Raw genomic sequence first — 15968 nt, 5'->3', positions numbered from 1 at the left:
ATATATATATATATTTTTTTTTTTTTTTTTTTAACAGAGAAAGGTCTAACCCATATTCAAGCCCAGTGAACCTTAGGCATACTTTCTAGGCCTTCCTAGCTCACTGTCGGTGCTACTTTCCCTTATTGCCTTCCTATAGCCCTGCACCCTACCCCCCACCCTAAGTCCCAATACTTCCTCCAAGAAAAATGCCTCTGTATTGACCAGGTGGTAGCTAGATTTTATTTTCCTCTTACTTGAAACTGATATCCTACTTAAAAAAAAGAAAAGAAAAGAAAAGAAAATGTATTTAAATTAAATTTAAGTAACAGGTGCCATGGATACTATTTCCTTTGCCTTCCTACTCTCTCATTTGCCTGAAATACTCTTATTAATTCATTTCCTTAATTTAAAATGATGCAAATAATTGAGAGGAGAACTATTTGAATGTGATGCCATTTACTGAAATAACAAGGCCTGTTTTATAAGCATGGTTTGGGTATGAAAATGAGTCCAGTATTTTTATTGCTGTCACATTATCAAGACCTTTCTAGAAATGCTAGTGCAAAATCACTCATTTTCTAAAAAAATGTTTTTAATGTTTGTTTATTTTTGAGAGAGAGACAGAGCACAACCAGGAGAGGGGCAGCAAGAGAGGAAGACACAGAATCCAAAGCAGGCTCCAGTCTCTGAGCTATCAGCACAGAGCCTGACGCAGGCTCAAACCCACAAATCATGAGATCATGACTTGAGCCAAAGTCAGATACTTATTTAACCAACTGAGCCACCCAGGCACCCCAAAACCACTCATTTTTTGAACCAAGAATTGGAAATCCAAACCATAGTGCTATAAAACATCATCATATTTAACTGCCTCTCCCTATGGATTGTTGATGAGATGGACTATTAAACATTAAAACCAGGTTCCAGATGTACCACTAAATAATGAAAAATTAATAAAAATACAATTAGTAAACCCATTCATGTACACAAAATGGGAATACTTTTAAAAAGTAGAAAAACGACGAAAGTGACATGAATTATCTGTATCCACTTGTGAGGCAAAATTCACTTCAGTGGGATAAAAGCTTTAAATTTTTTTTAGTATTAGAAGTGGTGAGACGTAATATCTAATTAGAATAGATATTACAGAGATGGCCAGGATATTTTCAAGTGAATATCAAATAAAGCCCTTCAAAATTTACACCCAAATCTCAGGTCCACCAATAGTTAATTTTCTGAAAGATGACCCAAAGATCAAACCAGGATAAAGTGGCCACAAAGATTTGGATCCACATCCACTCTTGGCAAACATAAGCAGTTTGTTTTCGGTCCTGTCATCGCTGTTCCTCTTTGGCAACTACGTTCTCCAGGCTTCTGGTTTTTGATCCAGTTTCTAAGGTTTTCCCATGGGAGTCCAAGTCCAATTGCTTGGTCCCTCTGCCCCTCCTAACCCTGTCAAAGCATTACACAAGCTAATGGAATTTTCTGGATTTTAGATCGCTTGGACCATAAACCAGTTATGAAAATTAGTATCACATAATGAATACCTAGAAGCTTATAACTCAGTCATTCTCTGCAACACCAACTTAGTATCTTCTCAGAAATAGTCACTTTCACAAATTATCTGCCATATATATAGATATAGATATATGCCATATATCTATATCTATATCTATATCTATATCTATATCTATATCTATATCTATATCTATATCTATATCTATACCTATATCTATATATCTATATATATCTGTTCCTTGAACATTCCAAACCTTAGGACCTTGCTCTTCTCTTTGCTTAAAATGCTCTGACGCTGGATGAGAAGGACCGGCTCCTTCTTATCATTAGGTTCCCAAATCAGAAACTATCACCTCATGGAGACTTATTCATTCTGTTACCCATCGCCTCACATCCCTGTCACTACTACACCCAGTAGCGTACTGGTAAACATATCAATAGGATCTCTGGGACACAGGGAGAGGGAAAGCCTGATGTATGGCTCTTGAGGATTCCCTTGCTATAAATACCCTAACAATGGTTAATTGCAACCTAGCAAAGTGAGGTCACTGAATGAGCACTGGGAAGAAATGTAAACAGCTCTCACTAGCCATACCAGTGGGAGCCAATGCCCTTATAACACTGAAATATCAGACTATTTTGTTACTTAAAAAAACACCAAAAACAAAAACTTACTAATGTGTGAAGTTTCCTTGTTTCTTTATTTGTTTCCTCCTTTGTTTCTGTTTCTGTCTCCTATGCTCTGAGCTCCTGGAGGCCAGAGTCATGTCTGTTTACAGTGCCGTCTCCTGTGATTATCACAGTGGCCAGCACAGAGTAGGCGTACTGTCAGTTCTTGCTGGATGAATAAATGTGTGATGCCAAGCACTATATATACCCTATTTTTACATGCTCATTATAACATGTTGACCTGAGTATTGCTGTCCTTATTTTGGATAAAGAAAAAAATTAAAGCTAAAATGAGGTGAAAGATTTCCTCAATATCATACATAGAAGTGTTAGAAATGTGATTAGAACATACATCTTTCTAACTTCAAAAACCACACTTCTTGCACTGCATGTCATTGTGGGCTGTTAGGTAAATTGGGACAGAAACCATTCTTTTTTAGGGGCACCTGGATGGCTCAGTCGGTTAAGCATCTGACTTTGGCTCAGGTCATGATTTCACGAGTTCGAGCCCCGCGTTAGGCTCTGTGCTGACAGCTTGGAGGCTGGAGCCTGCTTCGGATTCTGTGTCTCCCTCTCTCTCTGCCCCAACCCCACTCATTCACTCTCTCTCTCCCTCAAAAATAAATAAACGTTAAAAAACAAATTAGAAAAAAAAAAAGAAACCATTCTTTTTTTCTGTAGAGTAAGTGCTTCTTCAAATGTTTTTGGTCATTCATAACTCCCTACAGAGAGAGAAGAGGACCTGTTTGTGAGATATCTCTGAGTTGGCAAGCCTCAGTACCTTTGCACATCTGTGCTTCTGAAACCAGGGACATGACAATTGCCAATGAACACATAAACCTCAGAAAGTCATGTCCATTATTTGGAACATCTATTTCACTCAGTAGCAAATAATACTCACAGAATTTTAAAAAATTATATCCTGAATAGAATACAGCATTTGCATTAATATTTAAAAAAATGATTTTAGGGGTACTTGGCTGGCTCAGTCAGTTGAGCACACTACTCTTGATCAGGTCATGATCCCATGGTCGTGGGATCAAGCGCTGTGTCAGGCTCTGTGCTGAGCATGGAGCCTGCTTAAGGTTCTCTCTCTCCCCCTGCCGCTCTCCCCTGCTCATGCTCCCTATTTCTCTAAAAATTAAAAAAGGCAATTAATAAATAAAACATTATTTTAAAGATATATTACCTCATAATAGACCTCTTCAGAGTATACCTTTAAACCCCTATTGGTGTACCATTTTCCCATTCTTTTGTAGTTCTGTGTTTTGTGAGGCATTGTCGTAAGTCATATAGACATGTGATTGCCTATGCTGCTTTCATATATTGTCGGTGCTTATGAAGGAATAAGAAAAGGACTTGCTAATTCTCTATAACAGCATCAATGCTGAAATGGAAGGTGTTTGTGAATTGGATTGTGAAACCAAGTTAGGATTTCTTTTGACAGTTTCTATACCACACAAATACAACCTCTTTGCATTCATTCAAACAGGTTTGCAGCTCTTTTGTTTTAATGTTTTGTTTTTCTTCTTCCTGAAGAGGGTGTATTATTAAAGGCATCTTCTGTTAGGAAATGGAGAAGGATAATAACTCAAATGCAGGAAATTTCTTTAAAAACAAGTATTTAAACAATGAAGTGTTGAAAGTATTTAAATTTTACTACAAAATATAAAAAAGGCAACTATACTTTTTTCTTAAGGAACTATTTAAAATCATTTAATTACGTTTTTAAGCTTAGTCACCGCAACTGAGATATATTAATCCCTTAATAATTTCCACAGTTAAATCACTTGGTTTTTTTTTGAAGTGCTGAATAGGATTATCTAAAAGTACACAGACTTTTATAGTATAAAATTTGGTAGTGCTTCAAAATAGAAAGTCTAAAAATAAGATACCTTCCAACTTCATTTCAGTAAGTGCCCAGGTATTAAAATATATTGCATTAGCATTGATTTGAATTCACATAGCATAAATCATCCTATGACTATTTAAAACTAAAGATTTAATTTGCATACTAAACTAGAGAACTCTAGAATTTTAAACAGGAACATCAAAATGAAAAATTCTGTCTGTTAAGATACTGTATCATCTTCCTGTATCACCTAATTTAATGGAAATTACCTTAGAGTTCTTATCAAACCAGAATTCCAACAGTCAAATGTAAAATAAATTATCTTTACAAATGTTAAAGTACTATGTAAATGGAAAACACAAGTGTGAGCTCTTTTATTGTTATAAAATAATCCCTCAGGACGAAGAACTTACAGATTTATAATGATTTATCCAACAATGATAGAGAAGCCACTTTCTCCCTAATTGTTCCACAATTAAACAATAGAATTAAGAGGACATAAAACTATATGGAAGTCGAGGAAGAGAGGTCAGCAATTATTACAACATAGAGTTTTAGGTTTTATAAATTCAACATAACTATTCTCAACAATGTTTGAGTGGATCTATGAGATACATTATAATTTTCTTAAATTTCAAATTGATCATATGCACTCTGTTTATTTCTGTGGGGGCATAAGTCAGTTTAGGAGTGAGTCTGATTGTCTACTCAGCTGCTAGATCTCAAATTAGCTTTGTCCTTCTCTATTAGATCTCACAGAGCAATCACTCATGTATAGCTATATATTTGTTTCAAGTATGTTCATGGTTAGTATTATCAAGACAATAAGCTATGTAACATGTCTAATTTATTCTAGTGATATATTTTAATGACTTTGTGAATTATACTATTCAATAATTAGAGAATTATCTAGTGGGCATATCAAGTTCCAAACAAACACGCACACATTTTGTAGCAAGTATATAATGTTATTAACAATTATGAGCATTTAGAGACCCTGACTGTTTTATGGTTATAACTCCTTTTGATTCTGTTTTTTATATACAAGCAGTGAAGGGATTTAGAATGATCTCTGTGCATATCTTTTTTGTCTGCAAATATCTGTCCTAATCTATTTTGAGAACTTGGCACCAGAGAAAGACTTGGTTAGGCTATTTTGTGATGGCTGTGTGGTGGTGACACAGATCTATCCTGGCCCTTTAATATGTTGCCATCTTAAGATGGTTTAATATTATATGGTCAAATATCTTAAAAAAGCTCCACCAACAGAATAATTTAAAATAAATTCCAAATCAGGTTAGATTTTCGTTTTTTTTTTAGCGTAGATTATGCAATAATTTTTAATTGCTATGAAGTACAGATTATTTCATTATAATCTATCTAATATGAACTGTGAATAATCTTGTGTGGTTAAATATTTAGCCAACTGTTTGACACAAACCCATAAAATTCAATAGCTTTCCGAACTGTTTAAAATAGATTATAAAACACAACTGTTTAATGTAAAGCCAACTATTTAATATAAAACTCTGGCAGTTTGCCCTATATTAATACCATGGGTAGTTTAACAAATAATCAATGTTCAGCTATCACCTAAAAGCCTTGCCTGTGGATTTTTAGTTGTATCATACAACTCAGGCATTTAAAAACTTTTTTTTAATTTAAGAATTCTGACTTAAATATCAGAATTAATAAGAAAATATGTATTACCAAAATATACATTAAAAAACTTCATGCAAAATGCAAAATGAGAACTGCATATTCTATTCAATATCATTAAGGCTCTGGTTACCTTAACTGCTCAAGGAATTAAGGATACTCAATCTGTATCACATGTACATTTACCTCATTAATTGTTATGTAGATTTGACAAATCCAAGTGTTCAGTCAGGAGAAATGAATGTTTTTCTCTGATTTCTACTTTTGTTTTTCACAGAATGGTCATGATGGAATATATATGTATCCATACTCCCATATACTTATATATTTATATATACTCATATACATTCTTAAATATATTTTTATATAGAAGAATACTTATTCAATGAAATATATAAGTAAATGCTTCTACTTTGGGAATCTTGAAAATGTTTCAATAGATTGTAATGCTTTATACCTCTAAAATAAGCCCCAAATTAAAACTTAGAGAAAGAGTTAAAAGTGAAGAGAGATGTATGACAAGAAAGGACTACAATAGCAGGAAAACAAAATGTAACTTCTTAGAGCTAACATTATATCCAGTACACTCAATATGAAAACAAAACTCCAGATGTTGGTCTGATCTGCTAATGAACATTTCAATTCTGTAATGGCAGATGACAGAGCAATGGCCAATGCTTCCTGGACCTTTGTCTCTAATGTCAACCTGCTCCCATGCATATATACACACACACCACTTTTTATCAAGTGAGTCATAACATGAGTAGGTTATTGGCATGCAATCTAAGACTTTCAAAAGTCATTTTTATCAACATAACGAAACACTCAGAGGGCAGATCTTTGTCCTCCCTTCCTTGGGAGAAAGCTAAGCCTATTAAAATGTGTTTAGTGGAGGCTGCATGATAGGTTAAAAGAACTGTTGGCTAAGGGTCATACTACATTTTATACCCCTCGCTGATTTTATACATTTACCTGAAGAGAAGAGCTACCCTTACACAAAGATGTTAATATCAACAGTAGGCTTTGAAGAAGCTGAATGATCAGAGAAAGTCAGCAGAGAGCCAGTGAGATTGCTGGGCTTGCTTTGACTCTCATCTCAAAGGTTTTGCAAACATTCTATTTTTGGGGAAAGCCATTTGGTATCATTACATCGTAGAAAAGAAATACATGGGAAGTATATGAAATTTCTGTTTTTCCCTTTTCCTGGGGAGTTTATATTCCCCTAGGAGTCCATAAATTGGTAATACTCATACCTTGATCATTCTTATTACCGTTTTCATTGCAAGGGATTCCCTGCAATTTTTTTTCTTATTCAAAACTATTAATATGAGATTACCCTCTTTGAGGTAAAATATATGACCACCATGCTAGGAATCTGAGCAGTTATACTAAGTCACCCTGTCAGATTTGTGACTTTTGAATATAATCTAATTGAAAATATAAAAGTGATTTTAAAAAAGAAATTATCAGGTGTGGGTGGCTCAGTTCGTTAAGGGTCCAACTCTTGATTTCGGCTCAGGTCATGATTTCACGGTTCATGAGTTTGAGCCCTGCATTAGGCTCTGCACTAATGGAGTGGAGTCTGCTTGGGATTCCCTCTCTCCCCTCTCTCTGTTCCCACCCTGCTTGTTCCCTCTCTTTCTCTTTAAATAAATAAACTTGAAAAAATAAAAATAAAAAAGAAATTATCAGACAGATAGCTTACTTAGTTGGCCATAAAAACAGAGATAAAGAAGCTCAAAAACAAATGCTAATTAACTCATCCAAGTCCTATTTAGTGGGGAAAACTTAATCAAGGTGTCCTGGAATTTGGTTCCTGCAGCAGTATCATTTCTACTGTGGAAACTGAAGATTGGGCTGTCTTAGCACAAACATTCTATTCATCTAGCAACTTTTGCCCTCATTCCATGATTGGTTAGTTCTCCATTACAGGATGTCCAGTATGGAAGCAAACCCTGGAGAGAGGACTAGAACACAAGAGAAAACAAGAATTATGGAGATATTTACATGTTAAAATCTAGTGGGTGGAGATACAAGGAGTTGTTTTAGTTTGAAAAGCCTACAAGGAATTTAAAACTCTGATGTATATTCAGTCCTCTGTGCACCAAAACCCACAACTTGATGCATCTTTGTTCAGTCACAGTATCACAGTTCTTTACCAGATATGATCCATCATATACTCATGTGATCAAGTGGAGAATATACACAATAGCTAGATCCCCGGAGGTCTATACCATCGCCATTAAAATAATGGAACAAAACACCTGGTAAGGGGAGAGTTTTACATTTTTGCCCAGTTTGACAATACATAGAGCTATTGTTTGGCTTAGGGGAAGGATAGACTGTACAGTGAAGGTAATTCTGGCCCACTGGTGAGAGCTTAAGAGTTTTAAAGCTAACTGTGGACAGTATGTACTAGTTGGGGACCTCTGGTCTAAGCAAATAGACTGACACATGATGAGGTTCACTATCATACCCACAGAACCTATCATGGTGCCTGGTACATAATAGCCTCTACAGATATTAGTTGAATTACTAAGCCTTGGGCAAGTTGCTTTAATGTCTCATCTGAAAAAGAGAAACAATAGTTGTACATAAACTATATGTATATTTACATGTATATGTATAAACTATAAGTTTATATTTTAAAATTTGAGTAAATTGTTATAGATTGCTTACATGCCTGGCAAATAAACTCTTATTAGGTATGTTACATTAAAATTAAGATATTACTGGGGTGCCTGGGTGGCTCAGTCAGTTGAGCATCTGACTTCGGCTCAGGTCATGATCTCACGGTCTGTGAATTCGAGCCCTGCGTGGGGCTCTGTGACGACAGCTCGGAGCCTGGAGCCTGTTTCGGATTCTGTGTCTCCCTCTCTCTCTGACCCTCCCCCATTCATGCTCTGTCTCTCTCTGTCTCAAAAAAACAAATAAACATTAAAAAATTTTAAGAAATAAATAAAAAAATAAAATTAAGATATTACAATTGGTGATATGAGCATTTATGGAGGAAATCAAAGTCACGATCCCAACTATTTCCATTTGTACTACATGTTATAATTTCAATAGATAAAACTACTTTTCAAAGTCTGAAAAAAAGACTAAGATTACTTTATAGATCAAAAAAAAACTACAGATTTAAATGTCTGAATGCGTATTTATTATCCTTACTTCCATAAGAGTGTTGAGTGGTTTTTAACAATTAAGTTTGTTGATTGATTTACTCATAATATAACCTTGAAGTCAAAATGCTGTCCTCTTCCTCCATTTATACTGCAAGTCTGAAACTGCAGAGGGCTTGGTATTACCAGCACCTGTAACAGTCTTTATTGACACTGGATTTAAATTTCCAAATCACATAACCACTGAACTCCTAAGCACTATCATGAATATTGTGAGCATCTTCTCTTTCAATCTACTACTGAACTCTTTTTGTACTGGGGTGTGTGTGTGTGTGTGTGTGTGTGTGTGTGTGTGTGTGTGTATTTGAGGACTTTCAGTTCCATATGTTTGTTCCCTACCTGGTTCATATATGAAGTGTGCAGTAGTAAAGAAGGGCAATGTATTATACTTTTATCTTCAGTAATGTCAGCTGATTGACATTTATTATCCCAAGTATAGTTATTGCCTTTGTAATCTTTGTGCAGCTTGGATGTTTCTTAGTAATTAATGTCTTGCGGTTAAGCTATTACAAAAGCCCCATAACTCCTTTCTCTGCCTCTAGTCTCTTTCTCATCAAATCTATCTTCTGGACTCAGATCAAAGTGACCGAATATAACAACAAACAAACAAACAAACAAACAATTTTAATTCCCTGCCCCCAAATCTCACATCATTCCCCACTGATTCTAATATAAATATCTTCTCATGTGATATAAAAGGCCTCATTCATCTATTTCTGGCCTGACTCATCAGCCTTACTCCTGCCTGCTCAGATCCTTTGCTCTTGCTGTTTTCTCTGCTGCCTTTACATGGAATGTTTTCCCCAGACATCCACTTGCCTCCACCCCCCATCCTAAAATTTTAATGACTGCAGTTTCTGATTACTTCAGTTCCAATTACCCCTACACTCTCTATCTGTATATCCTATGTCTGTTCACAGACACACAACATGCACTACTGCCTTCTCTGCCACCAGCAAATTAGAAGCTTCTTGAGGTTGAATCTCTAATGCCTGGCATGATCAATAAATATTTATTGAATAAATGAATAATGAGCAGGCCATATATCTCAATGGCTTTATCTAAGTTTTCATGTTCCCCAAAATATAAATTACGTGCTTACCCTAAACATGCCATGTCCTCTCATTCCTTAATGACTTTTGCACCTGCACTTGATATCGAAATCCACCCTCCATCCCATTAACATGCAATATATTCATTTGTTCGGCAAATATTTATTGCATGTCTACTGTAGGTCAGACATAGTGCCTGATACTGGGAATATAGTTGTCACTAATATAGTTAAGTTCCTGCCCTGAGGTTGGTATTCTATTAAGAAGATGGTAGATATTAAACCCATAAAAAATAAACAAACTAATTAATTACTGATTATGACAATCACTACGAAGCAAAGAAAGTGATGCGATAGAAATTAAATGGGGATAGGAAGAGAGACCATTTACATAGATGACCAAGGAGGCTTCCTTGTGAAGGAGACACTGACTGTAAGACCTTCAAGTTGCGAAAAAGGCAGAGTTATGTGAGGAAAAAAGTGACTGTGCAGTAGTCCTGAAGCAGCAAAAAGTAGGTTTATACTAAAGTCACTTAAAGAATAGCCTTGTGATTGGACTGGATTAAAGAGGAAAGTGGTATGAACTAAGCTGGAAAAAGTAAGCAGGAACCAAAATAGCCAGAGCCTTAAGGGTCATCAAACCAGTCTGTGTTTTGTTCCATGGCTAAGAAGCCTGTGGCAAATCACAGAGTTTTGCAGTGGCTATGGTGAGCATGGCGAGCTTGCGGAATTTGGGGAACTTGGGCAAGTTGGGGAGGTTGGGGAGCTTGGTGGCTTGGGGCACCTGGGTGGCTCAGACAATTAAGCATCTAACTCTTGATTTTGGCTCATGTCATAATCTCATGGTGGTAGGATTGAGCCCCGCATCAAGCTCTGCACTGAAAGCATGGAGCCTGCTTGGGATTCTTTCTGTGGCCCTCCCCTGTGTACTTGCTCTCTCTCTGTCTCTCTCTCAAAATAAATAAATAAACTTAAAAGAAAAAAAAAAAAGAAATGTTGGTGGCTTGCAAAAGACAAGGGGACTTGGAAAGAAGAGGATGAGTTGGGAACTGCATTTTGTATGTGTATTATATGGAGGGTAAGGGAAAGGGAGGTCTTAAGAATAGAAACTCCTAGTTTCTTTACCAAGTTGCTATGTCCACAATGATGTCTTTTGCCGAAATACTAACACAGGGGGAGGGCCAAATTCTAAAACACTTCCTGTGAGTAGGTTCCATGATGACTCTGGCTGACTTAAGTTTTCCTCTGGGCTCACATTTTACCTTGCATATTAGAGTATTTATTATATAATACTATAATAGCATATTGGTTTTCTCTCTGCATGACAGAGAGCTCTTTGAAGCTAGTGACTGTATCTATTCATCTCTGTGTTTGTAGTCCTCGCACAGTGTGTAGCACATAAAATGCAAACAGTCATTGTTTGAATGAACAAATGAATGTAGCAAGAGGTAAGAGAAGAAACAGGGATTGTAGTATCAGAACTATGGTGGCTTCCAACCTTTTTGTAGGTTCTGTTCATTTAAGATTATGCAGAGACTTTTTTTTTTAAATTATTGTTCTGGTACAGTTAACATGCAGCATTCTGTTAGTTTCGGGTGTACAATATAGTGCTTCAACACTTCCACACTATGCATAGCCTTTGATCGAAGTTTCTCGACTCTAATAGATTTCTTACTAAAACCATAAGCTGCTTAAAATTCCTCAGTCCCCCAAAGCCAGTATGTGAGTTATTGTATCTTTTATCTAGTTTTCATGAATACAAAAAAATGAAAGAAAAAAAGATAAACTTTCTCTTTTTCCATAGTCCTTGAGCTGCAAATTGACCAATTAAAATATCTTATAATCAATAAAAATAAAATCTTTTAAAGATAGGAGAGCATTCATTTACAACTAGAAATGTTAATATTAATGTAACTTTTGATAGGTATCTCTAAGGTTTGCTATTCTTTTTTTTTTTTTTAAAGAATGTTCGACGTAGGAGGACAGAGATCTGAGAGAAAGAAATGGATTCACTGCTTTGAAGGCGTTACATGCATTATATTTTGTGCCGCGCTCAGTGCCTATGACATGGTCCTAGTGGAAGATGAGGAAGTGGTAAGTCTAAAAGGAAAGCAAGGCCAGGGTAAAACAAACAAACAAACAAACACCTAAGCATTTGTGCTTTCCGACATTACTACCACACTCCCCAACTCAGTGAATTCCTTCCAAACATAGATGTTATTTCTAGAGCTTTGCTTATAATACCCGATGTTAATATTTTGCAAATAATAATCCTACACATTCTCATCTTTTATACCTAACAGAACAGAATGCATGAAAGCCTTCACCTATTCAACAGTATCTGTAATCACAAGTACTTTGCAACCACCTCCATTGTCCTGTTTCTCAATAAAAAGGATCTCTTTCAAGAAAAAGTAACCAAAGTGCATCTTAGTATCTGCTTTCCAGAATACACTGGTAAGATCTTCTTTCTTTAATGCCATACTAAATTCTTTTTAAAATGTTTTTTAATGTTTATTCATTTTTTGACAGTGAGAAAGAGAGTGCAAGCGGGGGAAGGGCAGAGAGAAAGGGAGACACGGAATCTGAAGCAGGCTCCTGGCTCTGAGCTGTCAGCACAGAACCTGACTTGGGGCTAGCACTCACAAACCGTGAGATCATGACCTGAGTCGAAGTCAGTTGCTTAACCGACTGAGCCACCCAGGTGCCCCACTAAATTCTTACATAGACCTATATTTTCCTATCTGCATCTTGACAGGTAGCATCTATGAAGTTGAGGCTTATGATAATTGCTTGAGTCACGTGTATGATCCAAACTGGAAGAATCCAAACTGTTTGCAGATAAACAGAAAACCTTCTACATTAAAGCAAAGCTCTAGTCAATAAACAGGAGGTTAGGTAGATCAGGGTTGCTACTCTATGTATTAAACAACATTGAAAATTATATTATCTTAAACATTATAAACAATATATTCCAAATTGACATTTTTTTACGTATTCCCCAATGAAACCTTATAATGCAGTGGTTTCTCAAAGTCAGAATTAAGTTTTCCGAAGGACAGTTTGAATGATTTTGAGAATAGTGACATTTTCTCTTTCCAGTTTTCCTAGACCCTAGAATTTTAGTGCTGATTCTGTTAATCAGTGACTATAAATGTCAGGTCTATATGTGGGTTGTTTTTCCCTCAGAGACAACTTTTTTTTTTTCGTATATAGTTAAATGTTCTGTTGTTAATGATATTATGTAAGATGGAAATTTTCATGATTTAAACACAAATAGAAGCCCAATTCCACCACTGAGATACTTGGGTAACCCAAATGTTACTAGGCATGGTATTCGGTCGCAGTAACTATGCTAATCTAAAACAGTTGCTTATATCTTTCCTCTAGCTTTGTGAATATTATCATTTCTGTGTTAACACATTTATCATGTGATTAAATATAGTCACGATTCCATGTTGAATACTACAAACTAAATATAGACTAAGTAAAGCTCTTTATGTTTTCTTCTAACTAATCGACTATTTCTTAGAGCAGTCTTTAGTTTACAGGAAAAATGAACAGAAAATACAGAGTTTCCATATACTCCCTCTGTGGTCACATTCTGGTTTCCCTTATTATTAACATTTTGCCTTGATGTGGTGTATTTGTTACAACTGACTGATAGATATTGATACACTATAACTAAAGTCTATAGTTTTCAGTGGGGGCTCTCTGTGTTACTCAGTTCTGTATGCTCTCCCAAATCCATGTCATGTATCCACCATGACAGTAACACACAGAATCGTTTCACTGCCATAAAAAAATTTATGTTTTTCCCCTCCCTTCTCTCTCGTGGCAACCTCTGATCTTTTTATCTATAGCTGTGCCCTTTCCAGAACGCATATAGCTGCAATCATACAATATATGGCATTTTCTGACAGACTATTTTCGCTTTCATTTTTAAACGCAATATACATTTAAATTCCCTCCACCACTTTTCATGGGTTGATAGTCCATTTCCTTTTATTGTTGAATAGTATTCCATTCCATAAAGAAACTAGTTTCTTTAACCTTTCGCCTATAGAAGGACACCTGAATTACTTCCAATTTCTGGCAATTCTAAATAAAGCTGCTATAAACATCTATCTTCATGATTCTGTGCACACATAAGTTTTTGTGTAAATACCTAGAAGCATATTTGCTGGACTGTATGCTAATACCATGTTTAGCTTTATAAGAAACTGCCCAACTGCCTTCCCAAGTGGCTGTACCATTTCTCATCCCTACCAGCAACGAATTAGAGTTCCTATGGCTCAACATCTTTGCCAGCATTTGGTGTTGTTAGTGTTTTGGATTTTAGCCATGTTACATGGTTATAACAATTGTCCCTCATGGCATTTTTCTCCTAGATACAATAAAGTGGGGAACAAAATCTCATCTCCTTGGAAAATCTTTATGCTACTGCCCTATCGTGTGTTAGGTTCCCACCAAGTATATTCTGTTATAAAGCCCACCAACAGATCACTTTTGGCTACCTTGTGTTTATTACCATTTGTATTTTTATTGATCCATTGTGTCTTCTGCTTCCAGCCTAAACATTCCCAAGCCCACCTTTCATCGACTCTCCATTTAGTTCTACTAAAGCATCAGTCAAGAATAGCTGTCTTGGGGTGCCTGGGTGGCTCAGTCAGTGAAGCAAGGATCCAGCTTTGGCTCAAATCATGATCTCACGGTTTGTGTGTTAGAGACCTGCGTCAGGCTCTGTGCTGACAGCTCAAAGGCCAGAGCCTGCTTCGGATTTTATTTCCCTCACTCTCTGCCCCTGCCGCTTGTATATTCTCTCTCTCAAATAAATAAGCTTCAAAAAAAGAACAGCTGTCTCTACTTGTACATATGTCATTTCAAGCCCTTTGTTTAATTAGCAACATAGTCTCTAATCTGACCCATGCCATCCTTTCTACTTGATTTGCTACAATTCCAACTAGATTCTGCAAAGTGCACACTTGCTGCTCAACCCTACTTTCGAGTCTAGTGACACAGGCCATTCTCCTGCTTTTGGCCTTCACTCATGCTATTTCCTTCTCTCTTCTAGCTACCCCTCAAGATCCAGCTCAAATACCACCCTCATTTTGTAGACTACTCATCTCCAATTTCTATTCTTTTAGTTCATATTAAAGCACATACACACACCCACATACACAGAGACATGCACAGCCTTTGTCATGTATATAAGCTTCATTACTAGCTTATTTATGTATGTATGTTTGTATTCTTACTGTATTGTGAGCATTTCAGCCAAATGAAGTCCCTACCCAGCTGGGTAAGCATAGTTCCCAGCAACGTAACATTGCATAAATCCCTGATAAGTGACCATTGCCATCTTGATTTTTCAATAGTGAGTATATCAAATAGTAGCACACAAAGTAAAATGCTAAAACCTACTGATATTATTTCTAACTTCATTCATTTTTAAATGTAATTAACATTTCTTTATTTCTTTTTGTAACAAGGACCAAATACATTTGAAGATGCAGGGAACTACATCAAAAACCAGTTTCTAGACCTGAATTTAAAAAAAGAAGATAAGGAAATTTATTCCCACATGACCTGTGCTACAGATACCCAAAATGTCAAGTTCGTGTTTGATGCAGTTACAGACATAATTATCAAAGAGAATCTAAAAGACTGTGGGCTTTTCTAATCAGCCCTTTTTTCTTCCACTCTTGTTCTTGTACACTTTTCAAGATATAAAAGGAAAGGTGCTGTGTGATGTGTTTAGTTTTAATAATATTAACTTATCTAGAAATATAACTAGTGTTATAAAACAAAAAGTTTTCATATAAAAATTTTAACATATTGTCAGCTCTCTGGATGTTTCAGTTTCTTTGGCACAGTGAGGATGGGGGTGTCTTTGATGTCTGATGTCCTTAGGTCTGAAAATATACATTTTGGTAAAGCTCTATCAGTACATATCACTGACACTGAATTTTCTTGGTAGTAAATTTCTGTATTGTGGTCTATTTTTAATCATAGAACAATGAAAAAATGCAAAGTATCCCATATTATTTTCATC

General features: G+C 36.0%; 1 protein-coding gene across 1 annotated transcript in view; it reads left to right on the top strand.

Moving 5' to 3' along the window:
* GNAT3 (G protein subunit alpha transducin 3) overlaps positions 1 to 15596 on the top strand; it is a 59276-nt gene extending 43680 nt beyond the window's left edge. Inside the window, exons 6-8 of the mRNA XM_007076783.3 lie at positions 11878 to 12007; positions 12217 to 12370; positions 15406 to 15596. Coding sequence (XP_007076845.1) covers positions 11878 to 12007; positions 12217 to 12370; positions 15406 to 15596 — 475 coding nt within the window. The remainder of the gene's footprint in view (positions 1 to 11877; positions 12008 to 12216; positions 12371 to 15405) is intronic.
* Positions 15597 to 15968: the final 372 nt, after the last annotated feature.

Source organism: Panthera tigris, chromosome A2 (assembly GCF_018350195.1).
Source record: "Panthera tigris isolate Pti1 chromosome A2, P.tigris_Pti1_mat1.1, whole genome shotgun sequence".
Taxonomy (NCBI): Eukaryota; Metazoa; Chordata; class Mammalia; order Carnivora; family Felidae; genus Panthera; species Panthera tigris.
This window is presented reverse-complemented; position numbering and strand designations above follow the sequence as displayed.